The sequence below is a fragment of the Lutra lutra genome, chromosome 14, assembly GCF_902655055.1.
Source record: "Lutra lutra chromosome 14, mLutLut1.2, whole genome shotgun sequence".
Lineage (NCBI taxonomy): Eukaryota > Metazoa > Chordata > Mammalia > Carnivora > Mustelidae > Lutra > Lutra lutra.
The window spans coordinates 79,457,758-79,481,400 of record NC_062291.1 but is presented as its reverse complement, the minus strand read 5'-3'; the positions used below and the strand labels follow the sequence as shown (position 1 = coordinate 79,481,400).

Sequence of the window (23,643 nt, the reverse complement as noted above, 5' to 3'; positions counted from 1 at the left end):
GCTAACATGGTACTACAATTAGAGAACCTTCATTCACTTTTGTTGAGACAGAATGTGGGAGGAAAGGACAGTAAGACTAGCTCCTGTTTAATTGAGCACTTACTAAATACCAGGCACTGGGCTACTGGTCTCCATGGACCATGTGGTTAAACTTCACAACAACCTTAAGAGTAAAGTGCTACTCATGTCCTTGTTTTAGAGCTGAGGCTTGCAGAAGGGAAGTCTTTGGCTAAGATCACACAGTAGTGGAGTCTAGAGGGACCCATTTCTCTCGGACCCCAGTGCCGGAAAAAGGCATTTTTGTTCCAACCCTTTAGGGGGGAAATGTTGAAGGCGGCAGAGAGAGCTGGGGCTGACCCCTCACCTAACAGAAGGGCTGCTGACCCCCTTCCTGCTGGCATGACTTCCATGCTGGCTGGACCATTCCCTGACGTGAGAACTCCGCCCTGTCCTATAGACCTCAGTCCCCCGATCTGTGAACCAGAATGACAATCATCCCTGTTGGATGGTATCAAGACAATTCAAACTTTAAATCACTGTCAGTTCAACCTCCAAAGTGTTCTTCTAGAATGTTCTTTATCTACATAACACTACTACTTTTGGACACATGAGTTAAAATTTTTCACTACGGTAGCTCAAGAAAAACAATACAGAGTGAGTGACATTTTCATACCAGGGTCCTGAATTTTTAAAACTGTAACCCAATTCCTACTTGTCTGAACGTCACATTGGCCTTAGCTCCAAACACCTTCTGTGGCCAGGTTTCCCGTTCAGTCACATCATCGGCGGCAAATGATTCCGCAAATAATTTAACAGATAAATCTCCTGCTCTTTCTACCATGACCAAGGTTACACTAAGTAATTCTGGAAAGACACTGACGTGTCTAAGAGCCCAGACAGATGCAAACAACAGATGGTATAAGGAGGCAGATCCCTGCTCTCATTAAAGGGGATAAGGGACCATGTGTTAACATTCCTCAGGCAAGGAAATATAAGAAGGGCTCGGATTCATCTTTGAAGCAAACAAAAGGATCTGCCTTTCTGCCTTTTCAGCTCCACTGCCTCCTCCTAATAGAAAGCTAATCTGCGAGAAGAATGCCATCTCTCTCCGACAAAACAGAGTCGGATAGTTTCCTGCACACACCGGTACTGGGGTGTCTGGGGGGGCTCAGTCCGACTCTTGATTGCAGCTCAGGTCATGATCTCAGCATTGTAAGATCAAGCCCTACATCGGGCTCCACGCTTCACAAGGAGTCTGCTTCTCTCTCTCTTTCTTCCTCTCCCTCTGGCCCTCTCCCTGCTCACTCTCTCTCTAAAAATAAACAAATATTTTTTAAAATTAAAAAAAAAATGGGGCACCAGGGAGGCTCAGTCTGTTAAGCGTCTGCCTTTGGCTCAGGTCATGATTCCGGGGTCCTGGGATTGAGCCCCGCATTGGGCTCCCTGCTCGTCCTGAAGCCTGCTTCTCCCTCTCCCTCCCGTTTCCCCTGCTTGTGCTCTCTCCCTTTCTCTCTCTGTCAAATAAATAAATCTTTTAAAAACTTTTTTAAAAAACAAAAGCACCAGTACTATCAATAGGAACGGCACATGCACTTTTCAGTGCTTTGAAATCGATCAGATTCTTACAAAATCCCTGTGAGCTAAACAGGAAGGCAAAATAATGTTTCCCATTTCTCAGATGAAAACCAGAACATTCCGTGACTTGGCCAGGTCTTCCTCCTTAAAGCTGATACTTTGTGCACAGCAAGAGTACCACCCAACACCAACCTAGCACTTCCTCTGCTGTAACAGTAACGGCGAACTTATTACTATCCACAATTTCCATGTGCCAAGTGCTGTTCTTCTAAGAGCTTTACCTGTTGAAATTCATTCAGTGCTTACTGCAACCCTATCTCACAGATGAGAACACCAGCAGAGAGAGTTTAAGCCCCTTGCACTAGGGCACACGGCTTGAAAGCGACAGACCTGGGATTCAGTCCCAGCCTGTGCTCTTGAACCCTACCTTATGTGGCCTCACCAGACGTGGAAACAGTTGCCTATGATCCCTGCCATCTTCCTGCCACACTCCAAGTAACTAAAACAACGGGACATTTATGAATAATGTGGTCCAGGGGCCTAGGTTCATTGCCCAAAATAGCACCTGGCATGGAGAGGCATTTCATAAAAATGTGCTGGATGTTTTAGAAAATGGAGTATTTCCATTTCAGGGCTCCTGGGTGGCTCAGTCGGTTAAGCATCTACCTTCAGCACAGGTCATGAGCTCAGGGTCCTGGGATCGAGTCCGCGCTACGCTCCCTGCTCAGTGGGGAGTCTGCTTCTCCCTCTGCCCCTACCCAATCGGCATCCCGCTCATGCTTTCTCTCTCTCACACTCCCTCTCTAATAAATAAAATCTTTTTTAAAAAAGATTTTATTTATTTATTTGACAGAGAAAGAGATGACAAGTAGGCAGAGAAGCAGGCAGAGAGAGGAAGGGAAGCAGGCTCCCCGCTGAGCAGAGAGCCCGAAGCGGGACTCAATCCCAGGACCCCAGGATCATGACCTGAGCTGAAGGCAGAGGTTTTAACCCACTGAGCCACCCAGGCGCCCTAAATAAAATCTTTTAAAATAAATACATAAATAAAAAATAGTGTATTTCCATCTGGTCCAGAAGCCACTTCTGCCAGCTGGGAGAAGCGCGTGCAGGCCTCAGACCTCACTCTTCCGCCACATTTCCCCTCAGTGTCTCTTGAGTCCCCCTTCCAGTCTCTCCATCCTAGCAACAGCGCTATGTCCTGCTGCCCCCAGGACCGTCAGGGGTCTGCTGTGTCCACAGGCATCACCAGAAAGCAGCAGGCATGTCTAAAATTTCCCTCACACTTTCCAGCAGCAGGCAGGACAAAAAAATTGGCAATCCTCCCCACGACAAACGGCCTTGTCAAGTTGCTTCTTCAAATCTTTCCTCTGCTGCCACTGCTTGAGTAAACAAATAGCCTTTCTTTGGCTCTAGAATCCTCCAGAGCCCCGGGTCTATTTTAAAGCAATCCTCCAACAGGCACTTTCCAGCTCTAAAAAAAATACACTTTATCAAGAGCTAAAGTGTCTTACCATTTAAAAAAAAAAAAAAATTCCCCTGACCTTACCTGTTCAATGGGCTCCCTCTGGCTTACTGGTCATGCCCATAAACATGGTTAGATCATGACCAGAGTGTCTTGCCAACTCACCCACTCTTTGAGCAAGCTTCATGGGAGCCGTGTGACTGCAGGTGAATGCTGGGAAGGTCATCCCCATGGCACTAGGAGTCGGATTTCAGAAACAACCCGGAGGTTGCCAAATATGGGGGAACACATGTTCTGTGCTGGGGCCAGCTTGGGCCGCCCATCTGCCCTGTCCAGGGAAGGCAAAGACTCAGACCAGTTCTGCTGGGTCATCCCAAACATTTCTTCCCCTCTGAGGAGAAAACAAAAGATGGGAACAGCTTACCCAAGCTGGCAGCTGAGGACACCCCAGTCAGGAGCCTCACCTAGCAGTCACTTTGTTGAGCTGATGGGGGTGGAGGGGGGCAGGCCCCAAGGCTGGAATTTTCAGCTACCCCAGATGGAATGTTTTCTGACACAAATATGGCAGAAAAACAAACAAGGTTTGGAGTCAGAGAGAGCTGGGTTGTCCCTCAAAATACAGAGAAAACAAGAATCATGTTTCAGTGGGATTTTGATGTTTCTGCCTCATGTCCGGGAAGGGTTGAATTCAGGTTCTAAGTGGACACGGAAGATTTTAAAAGACATGGTATAAGAGGTTAATTTTAGAGGAAGCTGCAGGAAGAGAAAGCAGGAGTTCTGTATTATCTTTACAACATTTTTGTAAACCTGAAAAACCCCAAATAAAAAGTTTAGAGGGGAAAAAAAAAAAGAAAAGACATGGTCCTCATCCTCCCAGTGAGTGAATAAGAAACCCACATTCAGTGAACGTCATCTATCTTCCCTCCCCGGACAGCACCTGGGTCAAAATGGTAAGAGTTACCCTAAAAGAACCCGGGAGCTTCCAAGATGCCCGAGTTGACATATTCTGACATCTTCTGTCAGTGGGGAGAAAGGAAAACCTTTGAGACTTCAAAAACACTGCCCAATATTAATGTCTTGTGTGGGTTTAAATATTTTAGAAGCAGAATAATTTAAAGAAGTCTGAGCCATTCAGAAAACCCACATCAGTGCACCTCTTGGAGCCTGTTTCTAGACAGAGGTCTGCAAAATGGCATTGCAGTCCCTGGCCCGCCTGCCCCAGTGGCTGACAGGAGCACCTCGTCAAGACGGCAAAGAGCTACCCACATGGTGGAGAGTCTCTTCATTCAAAGAGCTGGGTTTGTCAGGATAGCCTGTCATGTCCTATAACATTTATTCAACTCGACCTGAAATGCAGGCATAAACCTTATGTTTTGCCCCTCTCGAATTCCTCCATCACTGTCGTGCCGGAGCAGCGTGAGGCTGGACCCAAGAATAAGGTCGCAGGTGCAGTGGTTAAAAACCGAGCTTCAGGGGTGCCTGGGTGACTCAGTGGTTAAAGCCTCTGCCTTCGGCTCAGGTCATGATCTCAGGGTCCTGGGATCGAGCCCTGTATCCGGCTCTCTGCTCAGTGGGGAGCCTGCTTCCCCTCCCTCTCTCTGCCTGCCTCTCTGCCTACTTGTGATCTTTGTCTGTCAAATAAATAAATAAAATCTTAGAAAAAAAAGAAACAACCCGAGCTTCACGGCTTATTTAGCTGTAAGGCTTCAGGGTCTATGCCTCTGTTACCGTATCTGGAAAATGGGATCATAATTACAGGCTTTTCAAGGTTAAATAACATAATACATGAAGAGCACTTCACACAAGGCTCCACTATAGAAGATACTCATAGATGCTAGTTATTATCATTACAAAGAAGAAATTGATTCAAAACTCATTAACTAAGAGCCCCAGGGGCTATGTCCACGCTTAGCGCTAAAGCAGTTAATCCGACGCTTCAGAAGATACAACCCGCCCAAACCTAGCAGTTTGCTAATTTTATTTTTATATTTAAGATTTTATTTATTTATTAGACAGAGATCACAAGTAGGCAGAGAGGCAGGCAGAGAGAGAGGGGAAAGCAGGCTCCCCGCTGAGCAGAGAGCCCGATGCGGGCTCAATCCCAGGACCCTGAGATCATGACCTGAGCCGAAGGCAGAGGCTTAACCCACTGAGCCACCCAGGCGCCCCAGTTTGCTAATTTAAATAACCACTCCAGTGAGAGTTAGCAACAAGCCTTCAGGCAAGGGCGTCCCTAGGAGATACTGTGGGAGAGTCACAGTGGAGAGGCTCTCCATTTTCATGAACTGGGGTTCACACTGGTTCACTGTCTCTTCCTTCCATTTTTCTCTCATTAAATGTAGTTAAATCAACCCAGATGGCCACCCACGGCCAGTGGAATATTAGAAGACATTTCTTCCAGGGCTAGTTTAATGCTCAGAATGTTGGGTTCCTTGGGTCCCGCAGGAAAGAGAGAAACTGCCCCCCCCATTTAAACTTGGGGCCCCAAGCATCTGTAGCTTGAAACCACACATGCCCACACTGAGGGGCTGTTTCTCTATTAATGAAACCCAGTAACCATCACCCAGTGCCTGAGGCCCAGCTAACCTCAGCCTGCAGAGACATGCGCAGTGACGTGTCTGGGTGGTCCAGACCTAGGGTCATCTCCCCTAGCACGGGATCTCCCGTCCTCCTGGTCTTCCATTTCTGGGATGCCGGGGAATTCCACAACTGGGGCCACAGGGCTGAGGTCGCCTTCAGGAACAAACCTCCAGCCCCGGCTGCCTCTTGGACTTGGAGCCAGGACCAGGGCGACCTGCCTCAGTGTGGCCAGGGCTGCAGTCTGTGCGCACAGGGACGTGCTCTCCACACTCTGGGTCCCGTTTCTTCTCTGCTCATCCTTCAGCTCTGAGCCCAGACAGCAGCTCCCTGGGGCTGACACCCGGGGCAGGTCAGGTGGCTCTGCACCTGTCATCTTGCTTCAGAACATTGCTCTCAGTTTCTATAGCTGAGAATCACTTTTTTCTGGGACTTAAAATACAGAAACACCCAGATAATGAAATCTCTTTTTTAAAAAAAAAGAGGGGTGTGTGTGTGTGTTTTAAGTGATCATAGCTTTTTAAGTCAGGCCGTTACAATAATAGGGTGCGTTGTTTTTTCTCCTCCTCATGCTGTCAGAGCCATCAACGGGAATCATGACAATCCCATGGGGAATCCAGGAGGTGGTGATGCCAGTGGGTGGAAGGCTGCCCTTCTGCTCTGGAATTCACGTGCTCAGAGCTCCGAGGCCTTCTGGGGGGGGGGTCCCCCAAACTGAACACTCAGTAAAGAACAGGAACAACTGTCACCATCACGTTCACTGTCACAGCCCGGGACAAGGCAGGCGGGGCTCTTATTTCACCTTAAGTCCTTCCACGTGGGTCATGACGCAGGAAACCCCAAGCAGTGGCCCTGGATGAAGCTACTCTTGCCACGGTGCCGTCTCCACCCCGAAGAGGGACACGCACACGAGGACCCTGACCCTCCCAGTGACAGAGCAGGCTCCCCTGGGCTCAGCGTGAGATGCTCTGCTGACCCCTGGCTGGCCTGTGCCTGCCGCCCCCACACAAGCCACCGTCCCCCGCCCGGGTTGGAACCGTGACTGTCTCTTCATTCCCACCGACACGTCCGCAGGAACGAGAGCTGCCAGGAAGGAGCCGCCTGGGGTCTGGGTGTGAGTCACCGCTGTGCATGTTAGTAACGGCGCTGCCCTGTGCTCCCCAAGAGCAGCTGTGAGGCCTCCGTGACTCAGTTGCCGGAGGGACGGAGCAGGAGTGACATCGAGGACCCAGGACCCAGCGTGCAACAGCAGGCGTCCCCCAGGGGCTGGTCTGGGGCTGAGAGCCCTTGCTCGTGAGGAGGCAACTTCAGTCAGTGGATAGACTCAATCCAGCCTACTTGTGTAAACTTTCCCCGCCAATGGCTTCTGTTCTCTTCAGAGCACAGGAAGAAAAAAAAAAAAAGAAGAAGAAAAGAAAATTCCAGGCCATATTTCTAAATTTCAGAGTTTAAATAGGGTTCGTGTGGATCAAAGAAGAAATAACTGACCGGTCAGCAGAATCCAGATCCCGGACAATTGTGATGTTATTAAACTTGACTTCTTGAGTTAAGGTTTAAAGGTCAATCACCAATTCAACAATCAGCTCTTGCCAAAAAGTTTCAAAAGCAAAAATCATTAAGATAGTTTGCAGGCCCCCTGCCAAGAGACTAGGAAGAGAAGTCCTCTTATCAGCCCTCCTATCTCTGCTTCTCTCGGTGACTACATGAAGGTCCGTTCTCCTTAGACACCTGCCATCCCCCAACTCCCATGCAGCTCAGTATACCCCTGCCTCAGCGGACCCCCCACCGTCTGCCGCACGTGCGCCCCAATCAGCCATCAGAAGAGAGCTGCCTCCCCTCCCCTCCTCCATCCTCACAATTCCCAGGTGGATCTCCTTCCGTCTTCTCTCCACCATCCACGATGGCAAGGGACCACTCCTGTAAGCCCAGATCTGCTCCAATCCCGCTCAACAGTCAAGGTCAGCCTTCCTTCCGTTCACGCTTCGATCACCGGTCCTCCATCGACCTCTGCCTCTCTCCCTCATTCCCACCAGCAGGCAGACATCTAGGATCTTCGATCTTTAAATCCCCAGGCAACTCCCTCTACTAGCTACTGTCCCAGTATTCGCTCCCTTTCCTATCCTAGAAAAACTTACTGCATCATCTGCACCCCTCTCTCGACTTTCTTATCTCCACTTCCCTCTTCAGGCCTCCCCCAGCCAAACCGCATCCCTGTCATTCCACTGGGAAGGCTTATCAAGGGTTGGAGGGCAATATGAGCTTTCCCTCGCACCGACGGCCGTCACGTTGCCAAGTCATTGGGGAGGTGTCTGCTCCTTGATTTCTCCGGAACCTCTGCTGCCTCTGCCTTCTCTTGACCCTCTCCTCCACAGATCTCCCAGGTCCCTCATTTTCCTATGTCTTCTGCTACCACTCCTTCACAAACTGCCCCCCACCCTGAGGCTCACACCTAAATATTAAAGGACATCTCAGGGGATTAGTTCCGAGTCCCTTCTCCCGTCCTCACTCGCTCCCCAGGTGTTCTCGACCAGCTGCAAACACCCACGCTCTCGACTCCACATGCGCCCCGCGTTCCACCTCTTGTGCAGCCAAATGCCTATTTCACTGGAGTGACCTAAAGGCATTCAGCTGTGATGGCCAGACCAGAACACTGGATCCCCCACCTTCTCCCTACACCTGCCCCTCCTCCAATTCTCCTGATCTCGGGAAAGGATGTTTCTATCTGCTCAGCAGCTCAGACCAAACATCTAGGACTCAACCTTGATTCTACTCTTTTTCCCACTCCCAAATTCCATCACCATCGAGCCCACCCTCTCTGCCTTCAAAATATATCCCCAATCCAGGGACCCCCTTCCCTGCCACCTCATTCCAAGCCATCACCATCCACGTCTCTGACTTCTAAATGACCTCCTAACTAGGGCCCCTCCTCCATTTCTGCCCTCTGCCCCAGAGAGACCATTCTCTACATAGCAACCGCAAAGCTCTTCTTAAAATCTCAAACCAGGGCACCTGGGTGACTCAGGTGGTTAAGCATCTGACTCTTGATTTCAGTTTGGGTCATAATCTGGGGTTTGTGAGATCGAGCCCCTTGTCAGGCCCTAGACTCTGCTTAGGATTCTCTCTCTCCCTTTCTGGCAACCCCCTCCCCCACCCCAGTTGCACGCATGTTCCTCTCTAAAAAATACTACTAATAAAATAAAATAGAAAGTAAAAAAATCAAATCTCAAGTCAGCTCATGTCACTCCTCTGCTGAAAACCCACTGGTGGCTTCGCATCCCAGTTGGAAAGCTGATAATGACCTATAAGATTCACCCCCACCCACACCCCTCATCTCACTCTTGACATAATCTCTCACCCACTCCCCTCCAGCCACACTGGCTTTCTTTGCTGATCTCAAAACACAACAAGCTCATCCCTCCCAGACATGTCACACAGGCTATTCCCTTTTCCAGAATGTTCCTTTTCCCAGAATTTATGTGGCTGTCTCCTTCTGGGCACATCAGGTCTGCAGAGAAGGCTCCTCTGATTAAAAATAGGCTCTAACCCCAAGGAGACACCGCTTCACACCCACTGGGATGGCTATTATAAAACCAACAAAACAAAACAAAAGCAAGAGTTGGCAAGGATGTGGAAAAATCAGAACCCTTGTGCATTGTTGACAGGAATGTAAAAGGTGCTGCCATTGTGGAAAAGTCTGGTTGTTTTCTGAAAATGAAACATAGAATTCACTTATGACCCAGCAAATTCCACTTTTGGATATCAACTGCAAAGAAGTAGAGTCACACATATTTGCACAGCCACGTTCCTAGCAGCATTATTCACACTAGGTGAATGGTGGCAGCACCCCACGTGTCCATCAGCAGAGGAACGAATGAAGGAAATGTGGGCTCTAGATCATGGAGTACTATTCAGCCCTAAAGAGGAAGGAAATCCCCACACAGGGCGCAACGAGGATGAACCTTGAAGGCATCGTGTTAAGTGAAACAGACCAGTCACAAAAGTGACTCCACTTGGGTGAGGTACCAAGTGGCATCAGATTTATAGGGATAGAAAGTAGTCTGGTGGCCGCTGAGGGCTGGGAGTGAAGAGGGGAATGTGACGATATCGGCTAATACGTACGGAATTTCAAAAGTTTCATGAAAACTTTCTGGAGACAGGCGGCGGGGTTGGCTGTACAACATGAAGGAACTTCACACCACTGACCCCCCACCACCATGGGACACGGAAAAATGGTTGCCATGGTACATCTCATAGTAGGTATATTTTATCCTAGCAGAACAGTTTCTACAGAATCTTTTGTTCCAGGAACTCAGTATCTATACTGACATCTGGCAAACTCAGTGTATGCTCTGTAGTGAGACTCTGGTGGTGCTGATATGGGAAACAAAGGCAGAATTGACAAGTCCTTGAAACAGGCAAGAGGGACCTTCCTCTAGGGACCCAACTGCCTCCATGTTGACACTTCGCCCAGGGCAAAAGGCATTCCTAGCCTCCCCCCAACCACCAACCCAGGATCCTGTAAGCCAACTTTAACACATAAAAATTCTTTTGGAAACTTCCTTTATCTCTAAACCCCCAAGATACGTGTTAACAACATCCCCCAAGCATATGACCCACAGATATACACCTGAAGGGTCTCATGACGTGGGTTTTATTAAACAGTAACAAGTGACCTTTCCCAACAATAGCTGGCCCCTCAAGGTCCTGGAAACCTTGCTTCCAAAATTCCCAAGGGACTTAGGCTATCCTCCCAACTTGAAAGTATATAATAGGCCACTCCTCATGACCCCAGCATAGGTCTTTTGGCTCATGGGTCCTCTCCCTGTGCTTTAATAAAATCACCTTTTTGCAGCAAAGACATCTCAAGAATTCTTTCTTGGCTGTCAGCTTCAAACCCTAACATCTTCCCTCCATCAGCAGGCGCCAGCACCCATCAGGAGACCACCTGGAGGACATGCCCCTGCGGCGGGCAGCACGCACCCCCTTCCTACTGGAACAGCCCAGATCCTGTATTTTCCTGTAAAATCCATTGACCTGCTACTCAGGCCCGGGTCTGCAGTGTTGAAAGCATTAGCCCGCAGCAGCCGCCTTTGCCTGGCAAAGTTACAAAAATGACTGTTCCTCTTTGTCCCCAATCTCTGTCTTTGGCTGCTGGAGCACAGAGGTCAGTTTGCAATGTCACTGGTGGGGTATAGAGAGAAACAGAGGCACCGATCAGACCTACCAGGCAGCCACCCTTGGGGATGGAGCAGCTCTTTTCTTTTATTTTTTTAAAAGATTTTATTTATTTATTTATTTATTTATTTATTTATTTGAGAGAGAGAGAGAGAGAGAGAGAGAGGGAGAGAGCACTTGAGCAAGCACTGGTGGGGAAGGGAGAGAGAGAATCCCAAGCAGACTCCACAGGGCTCAATCTCACGACCCTGAGATCATGACCTGAGCCAAATCAAAGAGTCGGAAGCTTCACCAACTGAGCCTCCAGGCTCTTTTCTTCAAGCTAGGAACATACCACCCCGGGCCTCACACCCCTCCCCGGTGGGGCAGGATTTCAAAGCGAGTGGCATTTTACTGTCGCACCTTGACCGCACCCACAAGCGCACACCAACTGGGTCTGACATTCTCTCCAGGAAAAATCTCCTTGAAATGGTTGTGAAGCTCCTAATTTACCCTTCTCCCCAGGAGATGGCAAACACTTCAGCCAAACCGAAAACTCTGGGACTCAACCAGGGGCCTGACGACACAGACGGCTGATTGCAAATGCGATCTTTTCTTGCGACACATCAGTTCTACCCACCAAGGGGAAGACGGGGCCACGAGTCACTGTCCCATACAAAGCCTCACGCCGGGGCAAGGGAGAGCAAAGCCAGGAGCGTGGAAGGTTCGTGCGGGCTCCCAGAGTCTGCATGACATCAAGAACGTGAGCTTTGTTGAGCTTCTCGCAGCCTAGTAGCTGGGCCACTTCTCACGCAGGCCCACCAAAATGTTATCTTACAAAATCTAAACATCGACTGCAGATTCTGCTGCGTTTTACAAGTCGGTGTAGGTAGGTGAAAGGAGGCAATGGGAGAAGGCAGAGAAAACCTAAGAATTTAAAGGAACACACCACACACAGGGTGTGCAAACACCAGGTGTTAGGAAGGGGCGGAGAAGCAGACACGCACAGCACACGCCCCGGTACCTGCACAGGCTCAGGCTTCGGAGGCCACAGGACGACATCAGGCAAGCTGGAGTTCTCTTGCTGAAAGCAAAGGAGTCTCACCATTAGGAGGGGCCACAGCGAACAGAAAACCCCTGAGGCACCAGAGGGACAGCCTTGGCTGGTTTCTGTTCCTGCTAGCTGTACTCCCACCCTGCCCACGGCTACCAGGGGACATTAGTCACCAGAGGGAAAGGCACATGCAGCCTGAGGGTGTAGGGAGATGGCAAGGGTGGGCCATGGACAGGCCTGTCCTCATCCTTTGCCCTGATGACGTGGCTGGTCCTTGGTGCCCAGTCTTCCATCTCTGTACAAACAGGTCCTCCAGACCCCTGTCTTTCCTTGGTGAGTTCACATGAAGGCAGAATGCTGGGACCCCAAGTGCATCTACACAGAGGAAGAGCTCTGGGGCAGGCCTGGGGGCATGGATGCGGTTGGGGGGAAGGAAGCATGGAGGCAGAGAAACTGGTTTGGGGCAGCCTGCCCTGATCCAGGTGTGGGGTAATAGGGTGTGCGGTGGGGGTGGGGAGGGGAAAAAAAAACTGTTAGGAAAAAAACTGCATCTTGGGTCATTGTTACATGTCCATCTTTTGAGGAAGTGCTCTGACAGGAATTGGGCCGTCACCCGCCCTGGGGCCCACCTTTCCCCTGCATAACTCAGGCTGGCCAATCAGAGTGTCCACATCCGGTGGCACAGTGACCGGTCCCAGACAGGGCATGTGACACCATCTGGGCCAGACCTCAGGGCGTGCTGATTGCCAGGATGGACCATTAACGGGAGGAAGTCTAGATGCCTGGAACAGCCAGTGCGGTTTTTAAATTTTGTTTTCTTCTGTTTTGTTTCTCCCAGGCTGAGGGCCCCTCCCTGAGCACCCAGGCATCACCCAGGAGGAGAGCAGAGCAAGAGCCAGAGAAGACAGAGTGCCAGAGTCCTCTTCTGAATGTCTGCACTCAGGGACTGCTGAGCAGAGACCCTCTCTTGGGACTTCCTAATTCTATAAGCCAAATAAGCCTTCTCTGCTTATGGTCATTGGAGATAGCTTTCTGGGTCTCACAACTGAAAAAAAAAAGTCCTAATTATATAGAAATTTGAAAGGCTAAATGGCCAGGCCATTCATTTATTAATTACAAATCATAGAGCGACTTATTAAATGGGGAGAATGGGAGTGAGTGGAGTCAGAGGTGATCCCCAGATTCCTGTATTGGATGGTAGGGTAGATGATCATGGTTTTTGGAAGTGGGGGACACAGGAGGAGAAAAGGATGGGGAAGAGGAGCTTGGTTCAGGTTTGAGGAATGTAGGGTGACAGTGGATGTTTGGGAGACAGTGGAAAGATGAGTCTGGAACGCCAGCCCCATGGGGGAGCCCCAATCCTGTAGCTGCATGTACTTGTGCTTCATCCCCCTTGTTTCTCTGTGAAAGGCAAACCTTGACCTGACCCTGGAGTCCTAGAGGTAATGCTGTCCTGCCCCACTGGGCCATGTGTGAATGAGGCTGCAGTTGTGAGAATTCGCAATGGCAGGAAGACAGCTCCTATCTGCTCCAGGAGGGAACTGGAGAGGGAGGACAGGGTTGGGGTCTAGCAGGAATTGAGAAGTAAAGATCTGAAATACTGAACTATATTCATTGCTTGCAAGGATATAGTAAGATTTGAAACCCCTTGTACCCTGATGAGAAAAGTATAAATTTGCATCACCTTTCTGGAAAATACTTTGTACGTAGATATAAAGAGATCTAGATCTAGTTCCATAACAAGAGTTTTGAAAACGCCCTTTATTTGACCTTGCAATTCCATCTCTCTGAGTCTCTCCTGAGTAAACCAGCCTCCAATTCTGGACAGTGTCGTTTAGTAAACGTGAAGAAAACATGTAAGCCACTTTAATTTGCCTGTATTCAGGTAGAAATTCATCTCGGATTCAAGAAGTTCAGCCACTGCCCCAAGGAGGTCTCTTCAAGCATGTAAGACAAATGTTCCTCTGTTCTACATTTTCTCAGCCTTGGCACCTTTGACATTTTGAGAAGAATAATTCTGTTGTGGGGCTGTCCCTGTGACCCCTACTAGTTACCAGCAGTACCTCCATTCTGTAGCTGTGGTACCAAACCTGCCTGCAGACATGGACAAATGTCCGGGGGTGGCAAACACCCGCACTGAGAACCAGTGCTCTGTCGTATTTGTAGCCAGGAGTGGAGCTTGCTGGTGGTTTGGGGCCCACAGACCTGCAAGTGTTTAGAGAAGGTACTGATTCTGAGCCGCTTGCTTTGTTAATCAGCAGAACTAAAGGCCAGAGTCTAGTGCCTGTACTGAGTCTGCACACAGAAGGCACTGAATCAATGGCCATGGTCTTCTTCACTCTAAAACACAAGATAGAACATTCCTTTAAGTTAGAGGTTAAAAAGAGGTAGGGCCTGAGCCAACCCCAGCCAGCAGGAGCATCTTTTTGGCTCACAGGATGTTTAAAAATAATTTAAATTAGTTGTCAACATTTTGAAAATTGTAAAATTTCTTTACAAAACCTCTTCTAATAAAATAGGAGAAAGCACTCCCCAACTCGTTTTATCAGATTAGGTTTTTTTTTAAGATTTTATTTATTTTTTTGACAGAGACAGAGATCACAAGTAGGCAGAGAGGCAGGCAGAGAGAGAGAGGGGGAAGCAGAGTCCCTGCTGAGCAGAGAGCCCAATGCTGGGCTCGATCCCAGGACCCTGCGATCATGACCTGAGCCGAAGGCAGAGGCTTTAACCCACTGAGCCACCCAGGTACCCCATGAGATTAGTTTTAACATGATACCAAAACCAGAGAAAGAAAGGAAAACCACCAAGCAATGTTTATTGTGAATTTGGACACAAAAATCCTCAATAAAATGTTAGCAAATCAAGCCTAACAGTCTTTATAATAATTATACACCATGACCAAGTAGGACTAATTCTAGGTATGCAAGACTGGTTCAACATTAGGAAATCAATCAATTTCTTTCTCTCTAAGAAAGAAAGATCATACAGCTACATCAATTGACACAGAATAATAAAAAATTTTTGAAAAAATGCAATGCCCATTCATGATAAAAATCCTTAGCAAACTAGGAATGGGGGGGGATCTTCCTTAACTTGACAAAGAAATTTATGGGGGGGCCTTGTTGACTTAGTCAGTACAGCACGCATCTCTTGACCTCAGTGTCATGAGTTCAAGCCCCATATTGGGCCTAGAGGTAAAGGAAGGGAGGGAAGGAAAGAAGGAAGGCAGACAGGCAGGCAGGCAGGCGGGCAGAAGGAGGAAGAAAGAAGGAAAGAAAGAAAGTTAGTATAAAGAAAGAGAGAGAGAATTTACAAAAACCTGCAGTTAATATCTTACTTAACAGTAAAAGACAGAATACTTTTCCCCCACAACTGGGAACCAGGTAAGGATGTCCACTCTGACCTTTTCTAATTAACATAATATTGGAATTCCTAAACCACAATAGTAAGGCAGGAAAAAGAATCGAAAAAAAAAAAAGAAATGCAACTCTCTCTAGTTGCAAATACCATGATTGCCTAGATAGAAAATCCCAATTAATCTACAAAAAAGCCTTTTGGAACAAATAAGTGAGTTTAGCAAAGTCAAGGTCACAGGATATAAGATCAACATAAAAAAAATCAATACACTAACAATGAACATGTGGAAACCAAAATTAAAAACACAGTACTATTTATAATTACTGCAAAGAAAATGAAATACTTAGGCATACACTTAAAACATAGGCAGTATCTATGGGGCGCCTGGGTGGCTCAGTGGGTTAAAGCCTCTGTCTTTGGCTCAGGTCATGATCCCAGAGTCTTGGGATCGAGCCCCGCATCGGGCTCTCTGCTCCACGGGGAGCCTGCTTCCTCCCCCCTCTCTCTCTACCTGCCTCTCTGCCTACTTGTGATCTCTCTCTCTCTGTCAAATAAAATTTTAAAAAAAAATTTAAAAAAAACATAGGCAGTATCTATATGCTAAAATTTATAAAAATGATGATGAAAGAAATTTTTAAAAAAAGCACTGTGTGTTCGCAGACTAGAAGACTCGTCATAGTCGAGAAGTCAATTTCCCCGGTGTATCTATAGGTTTAATGTAATCCCTGTCAAAATCCCATCACAGAATTTTTTAGACACAGACAAACTTATTCTAAAATTTATATGGAAGGTTTTAAGTCCTAGAAGAGCTAAAACATTTTGAAAAGTAGTTGAAAGGAAGAGCACTTAGTATGTAGCAGCAGTAATCACGACTATGTGGTATTAGCAGAAGAGTAGACATCGATCAATGGAATAGAAAAGAGAATCCAGAAACAGACCCACACAAATACAACCAACTGATTTTTGGCAAAGATGCAAAAGCAGCTTACTAGAGAAAGAATAGTGTTTTCAGCACATGGCAGTGGAGAGATGGCCACTTACAGGCAAAAGAAAACAGAAAAAAACATAGAAAATGAACTTCAACCTAAATTCACACAAACATGAGGGCAAAATGGACCATGGGCTTAAATATAAAATGTCAAACTATACCATTTTTGAAAAACATAACATAGGAGAAAATCTTTAGGACGTAGGGGTAGAAAAAGAATTCTTAGATTTGACACCAAAAGCATCAGACTCGGAAAAAAAAGGAAAAGGAAAGACTGATCAATTGCACCTCAAAAAACTTTTGTTTTGCAAAAGACCCTGTTCAGGTGATGAGAAGGCAAGCTACGAGTGGAAGAAAATATTTGCAAACCACAATCTGACAAAGGATTAGTATCTAGACTGTATAAAGACTCTTAACAGTTTATTTAAAAAAAAAAACAATTAGAAAATGCATAAAAGACATGAACATATTTTTCACCAAAGAGAACACACAGACAGCAACAAGCTCATGAAAGATCAGCCACAAAGGGAACAAGCATCAAAATCCAGGAGGTGCAGAGAACCCCCCTCAAAATCAACAAGAATAGGTCCACACCCCGTCACCTAATAGTAAAATTTACAAGTTTTAGTGACAAAGAGAAAATCCTGAAAGCAGCCCGGGAAAAGAAGTCTATAACATACAATGGTAAAAATATTAGATTGGCAGCAGACTTATCCACAGAGACCTGGCAGGCCAGAAAGAGCTGGCATGATATATTCAGAGCACTAAACGAGAAAAACATGCAGCCAAGAATACTATATCCAGCTAGGCTGTCACTGAAAATAGAAGGAGAGATAAAAAGCTTCCAGGACAAACAAAAACTGAAAGAATTTGCAAACACCAAACCAGCTCTACAGGAAATATTGAAAGGGGTCCTCTAAGTAAAGAGAGAGCCTAAAAGTAGTAGATCAGAAAGGAACAGAGACAATATACAGTAACAGTCACCTTACAGGCAATACAATGGCACTAAATTCATATCTCTCAATAGTTACCCTGAATGTTAATGGGCTAAATGCCCCAATCAAAAGACACAGGGCATCAGAATGGATAAAAAAAACAAAACCCATCTATATGTTGCCTACAAGAAACTCATTTTAGACCCGAAGACACCTCCAGATTTAAAGTGAGGGGGTGGAAAACAATTTACCATGCTAATGAACACCAGAAGAAAGCAGGGGTGGCAATCCTTATATCAGATCAATTAGATTTTAAGCCAAAGACTATAATAAGAGATGAGGAAGGACACTATATCATACTCAAAGGATATGTCCAACAAGAAGATCTAACAATTTTAAATATCTATGCCCCTAACGTGGGAGCAGCCAACTATATAAACCAATTAATAACAAAATCAAAGAAACTCATCAACCATAATACAATAATAGTAGGGGACTTTAACACTCCCCTCACTGAAATGGACAAATCATCCAAGCAAAAGATCAACAAGGAAATAAAGGCCTTAAATGACACACTGGAGCAGATGGACATCACAAATATATTCAGAACATTCCATCCCAAAGCAACGGAATACACATTCTTCTCTAGTGCACATGGAACATTCTCCAGAATAGATCACATCCTCGGTCCTAAATCAGGTCTCAACTGGTATCAAAAGATTGGGATCATTCCCTGCATATTTTCAGACCACAATGCTCTGAAGCTAAAACTCAATCGCAAGAGGAAATTTGGAAAGAACCCAAATACATGGAGACTAAATAGCATCCTTCTAAATAATGAATGGGTCAACCAGGAAATTAAAGAAAAATTGAAAAAATTCATGGAAACAAACGATGATGAAAACACAATGGTTCAAAATCTGTGGGACACAGCAAAGGCAGTCCTGAGAGGAAAATTTATAGCGGTACAAGCCTTTCTCAAGAAACAAGAAAGGTCTCAAGTACACAACCTAACCCTACACCTAAAGGAGCTGGAGAAAGAACAAGAAAGAAACCCTAAACCCAGCAGGAGAAGAGAAATCATAGAGATCAGAGCAGAAATCAATGAAATAGGAACCAAAAAAACAATAGAACAAATCAACAAAACTAGGAGCTGGTTCTTTGAAAGAATTAATAAGACTGATAAACCCCTGGCCAGACTTACCAAAAAGAAAAGAGAAAGGACCCAAATAAATAAAATCATGAATGAAAGAGGAGAGATCACAACTAACACCAAAGAAATATAGACAATTATAAGAACATACTATGAGCAACTCTACGCCAACAAATTTGACAATCTGGAAGAAATGGACGCATTCCTAGAGACATATAAACTACCACAACTGAACCAGGAAGAAATAGAAAACCTGAACAGGCCCATAACCAGTAAGGAGATTGAAACAGTCATCAAAAATCTCCAAACAAACAAAAGCCCAGGGCCAGACGGCTTCCCAGGGAAATTCGACCAAACATTTAAAGAAGAACTAATTCCTATTCTCCTGAAACTGTTCCAAAAACTAGAAATGGAAGGAAAACTTCCAAACTCATTTTATGAGGCCAGCATCACCTTGATCCCAAAACCAGACAAGGATCCCATCAAAAAAGAGAACTACAGACCAATATCCTTGATGAACACAGATGCGAAAATTCTCACCAAAATACTAGCCAATAGGATTCAACAGTACATTAAAAGGATTATTCACCACGACCAAGTGGGATTTATTCCAGGGCTGCAAGGTTGGCTCAACATCCGCAAATCAATCAATGTGATACAACACATTAACAAAAGAAAGAACAAGAGCCATATGATACTCTCAATAGATGCTGAAAAAGCATTTGACAAAGTACAGCATCCCTTCCTGATCAAAACTCTTCAAAGTGTAGAGATAGAGAGCATATACCTCAGTATCATCAAAGCCATCTATAAGAAACCCACCCCAAATATCATTCTCAATGGAGAAAAACTGAAAGCTTTTCTGCTAAGGTCAGGAACATGGCAGGGATGTCCATTATCACCACTGCTATTCAACATAGTACAAGAAGTCCTACCTCAGCAATCAGACAACAAAAGGAAATTAAAGGCATCCAAATCGGCAAAGAAGAAGTCAAACTATCACTCTTCACAGATGATGTGATACTATATGTGGAAAACCCAAAAGACTCCACTCCAAAACTGCTAGAACTTATACAGGAATTCAGTAAAGTGTCAGGATATAAAATCAATGCACAGAAATCAGTTGCATTTCTCTACACCAACAACAAGACAGAAGAAAGAGAAATTAAGGAGTCCATGCCATTTACAATTGCACCCAAAACTATAAGATACCTAGGAATAAACCTAACCAAGAGGCTAAGAACCTATACTCAGAAAACTATAAAGTACTCATGAAAGAAATTGAGGAAGACACAAAGAAATGGAAAAATGTTCCATGTTCCTGGATTGGAAGAACAAATATTGTGAAAATGTTTATGCTACCTAAAGCAACCTACATATTTAATGCAATTCCTATCAAAATACCATCCATTTTTTCAAAGAAATGGAACAAATAATCCTAAAATTTAAATGGAACCAGAAAAGACCTCGAATAGCCAAAGGAATATTGAAAAAGAAAGCCAAAGTTGGTGGCATCACAATTCCGGACTTCAAGCTCTATTACAAAGCTGTCATCATCAAGACAGCATGGTACTGGCACAAAAACAGAAACATAGATCAATGGAACAGTATAGAGAGCCCAGAAATAGACCCTCAACTCTATGGTCAACTCATCTTCGACAAAGCAGGAAAGAATGTCCAATGGAAAAAGGACAGCCTCTTCAATAAATGGTGTTGGGAAAATTGGACAGCCACATGCAGAAAAATGAAATTGGACCATTTCCTTACACCACACACGAAAATAGACTCAAAATGGATGAAGGACCTCAATGTGAGAAAGGAATCCATCAAAATCCTTGAGGAGAACACAAGCAGCAACCTCTTCGACCTCAGCCGTGGCAACATCTTCCTAGGAACATCGCCAAAGGCAAGGGAAGCAAGGGCAAAAATGAACTATTGGGATTTTATCAAGATCAAAAGCTTTTGCACAGCAAAGGAAACAGTTAACAAAACCAAAAGACAACTGACAGAATGGGAGAAGATATTTGCAAAGGACATATCAGATAAAGGGCTAGTATCCAAAATCTATAAAGAACTTAGCAAACTCAACACCCAAAGAACAAATAATCCAATCAAGAAATGGGCAGAAACATGAACAGACATTTCTGCAAAGAAGACATCCAGATGGCCAACAGACACATGAAAAAGTGCTCCACATCACTCGGCATCAAGGAAATACAAATCAAAACTGCAATGAGATACCACCTCACACCAGTCAGAATGGCTAAAATTAACAAGTCAGGAAATGACAGATGCTGGCGAGGATGTGGAGAAAGGGGAACCCTCCTACACTGTTGGTGGGAATGCAAGCTGGTGCAGCCACTCTGGAAAACAGCATGGAGGTTCCTCAAAATGTTGAAAATAGAACTACCCTACGACCCAGCAATTGCACTACTGGGTATTTACCCTAAAGATACAAATGTAGTGATTCGAAGGGGCACATGCACCCGAATGTTTATAGGAGCAATGTCTACAATAGCCAAACTGTGGAAAGAACCTAGATGTCCATCAACAGATGAATGGATAAAGAAGACGTGGTATATATACACAATGGAATACTATGCAGCCATCAAAAGAAATGAAATCTTGCCATTTGCGACGATGTGGATGGAACTAGAGGGTATCATGCTTAGCGAAATAAGTCAATCGGAGAAAGACAACTATCATATGATATCCCTGATATGAGGAAGAGGAGATGCAACATGGGGGGTTAAGGGGGTAGGAGAAGAATGAATGAAACAAGATGGGATTGGGAGGGAGAAAAACCATAAGTGACTCTTAATATCACAAAACAAACTGAGGGTTGCTGGGGGGAGGGGGTTTGGAAGAGGGGGGTGGGGTTATGGACATTGGGGAGGGTATGTGCTGGGGTGAGTGCTGTGAAGTGTGTAAACCTGGTGATTCACAGACCTGTACCCCTGGGGATAAAAATACATTGTATGTTTATAAAAAATTAAAAAAAAAAAAAAAGAAAGAAAAAGAAAGATCAGCCACACCAGTTATCAGGGAAATGCAAATGAAACCCAGAGCGACACATCACAACACACGTATCAGCATGGCCTCCCCAAACAGGGACAACACCAACGATGGGCAGGATGTGGCAAAACGGGAATCACTCATCCATGGCTCATTGTTAGTGGGAATGAAAAATGGTACAGAGATTCTACCTGAGAGTTCAGCGGTTCCTTATACAACACGCAACTAACAATGACCCAGCAATTGTGCTTTTGGGCATTTGCGTCAAAGGAACGAAACATGTTCACACGCACACAAAAACCCGTGTACAAATGTTCACAAGAGCTTTGTTGGTATTCACCCCAAGCTGGGAACAACGCAGGCATTTCTAGATCATGAAGCACGACTCAGCAAGTAAAAGGAGTGAACTACTGAAACATGTAACAACCTTGATGAATCTCCAGGAAATTAAGCCGATTGAAAAAAGCCAATTCCAAAAGGTCCCATACCATGTGACTCCATTTACAGAACATTCTCAGGAAGCCAAAATTACAGACATAGAGGACAAACGAGGAGGCGCCAGGGGTTGGGAGTGGGGAACAGGAGGTAGTGGGCATGGCCCTAAGGAAATGGAAAGGGATCCTTCAGGTGCTGGAAATAGTTCTATATCTTGACTGTCTCAACATGGATATGAGTGTGCACTGTGGTTCGAAAGATGCTACCCCCGGGGGAAACTAGGTAAAGGGATCAGGGACTTCTCTGTATTGGGTCTTGCGACAGTCAGCTCATCTACCATTGTCTCAACATAAACAAATTTAACTATAGGATTTCATAGAAAAATGTGGCCTTTTGACTTCTCTTGAAGAGATAGGAAGGTCTTATAACACTGGGCCTGCACTCCCACCTGGCAGCCATCAGTCGGAGCTGACGGTGGGGCCTCCATCAGACAACAGGACAGGATCCCTCCTGTTTGCCACAGTCCTTCCTTCTCCCTATTGTCTCACATCCTGCCATTGACCACAATTACTTTTCTGGCATGGGAATTTGCCACATTTTGTCTTGATGATTCCTGTTCCTCCTTGAGAAAAGAATATCATAGGGAAGAAGCAGCAGAGGGAAAGCAGATTGCTTTATGCTGGCTTTCAGATCCAATTATCTCCTTCAAAAAACTCAATACCATTAATCCGAAATTTCCACGGTGTGTGAGATAAACAGGAAAGCATCCCCCTGATTTTGTTCACCAGGGCATTGAATTAAGTCTCTCAAACTGAAAATGCAGAATTGCTATAAAATTTGAATATATGTTAAGAATCCCAGCTGTATGTGCCATCAAGCAGTTAAGGCTCATCCCTCAGTTGTGAAAACCTTCCCTAACATGGAAATGATAGTTCACGTTTAATCTGCTCAACGTCGACAGATTTGAAGATCACTCTTTAAGGGCCATTACTTTATTTTGGGGAGAAGTGTGGATAAGTTTTTATTTCAGCCCCCTCCAATGTATCCACAGAAGTAAATGGATTGCGGGGGACACAATCTGGGGAAAATATGCCAAATTCTTACTATGTCAATTTTAAAAGCACGGAATAAACAGTTAAACTAGGTTTTTTTGGGGAGGGGGCTGGGTCGCTCAGTGGGTTAAAGCCTCTACCTTCGGCTCAGGTCATGGTCTCAGGGTCCTGGGATCAAGCCCCGCATCGGGCTCTCTGCTCAGCGGGGAGCCTGCTTCCCACCCCCCTCTGCCTGCCTCTCTGCCTACTTGTGATCTCTGTCTATCAAATAAATAAATAAAATCTTTAAAAAAAAATAAACTAGTTTTTTTTTTTTAAATATGGTTTATAAAACCAGGGCTAGCCTTGATACAAGAATTCTGAAAATGCAACTGGTAAATGCTTCTGGAAATACATATGTGTCGATATGTATCTATGCATAATCTGTGTTATAGCTTGCTCCTTCCTGGGTGGAGAGGAGATGCTGAAAAAAAAAATCTAGTCAAGGTCAGTCAAGGGACCCTCGTAGGTTGGGGTGGGGAGGAGACCCTGACACCCACCTGGCTTCCCGAGGTGCTGGTCTCGTTGCCCATGGCGATTCAAGGTGCCAGCGTCCCTCAGAATTTTACCAGAAGCCACTAGAAGAAATAAAAAGGTATACACATCTGTAAAATTGAAGGAGATCTGAGGCTTTTTCTGCGGCATGTCTCCCCAAACTCAAAAGCCAGATGATGGGAAAAATGGATCTCTGCGGTCACATCATGGAAAAATCACCCTTGAACTGTTTTCTTCTGCTATATGCCTCCCAGACTTCTTTCCCAGGACGGGCTGCTGTGTTTACTCCCCAGCCCGGGGTTGGCAGCCGCTTCTGAAAAACGAGTTTGTTCCTGAGTGTGTGTGAACGCCA

The 23,643-nt window shown here is 45.7% G+C and overlaps 1 protein-coding gene across 14 annotated transcripts in view; it reads right to left on the bottom strand.

The window, feature by feature from the left end:
• The window catches only part of TACC2 (transforming acidic coiled-coil containing protein 2), a 205,913-nt gene that overhangs the window by 165,574 nt on the left and 16,696 nt on the right, over positions 1-23,643 (bottom strand). For 11 of the 14 annotated variants that reach the window (XM_047703147.1, XM_047703149.1, XM_047703139.1 and 8 more), the window contains exons 2-3: positions 23,297-23,374; positions 11,793-11,852 (exon numbers count right to left, since the gene is read on the bottom strand). In XM_047703147.1, coding sequence (XP_047559103.1) covers positions 11,793-11,852; positions 23,297-23,329 — 93 coding nt within the window. In that variant the 5' untranslated portion in view covers positions 23,330-23,374. Of the gene's footprint in view, positions 1-5,623; positions 5,893-11,792; positions 11,853-23,296; positions 23,375-23,643 lie in introns of those variants that run through there. The other 3 variants (XM_047703142.1, XM_047703143.1, XM_047703138.1) reach the window with 2 other exon arrangements.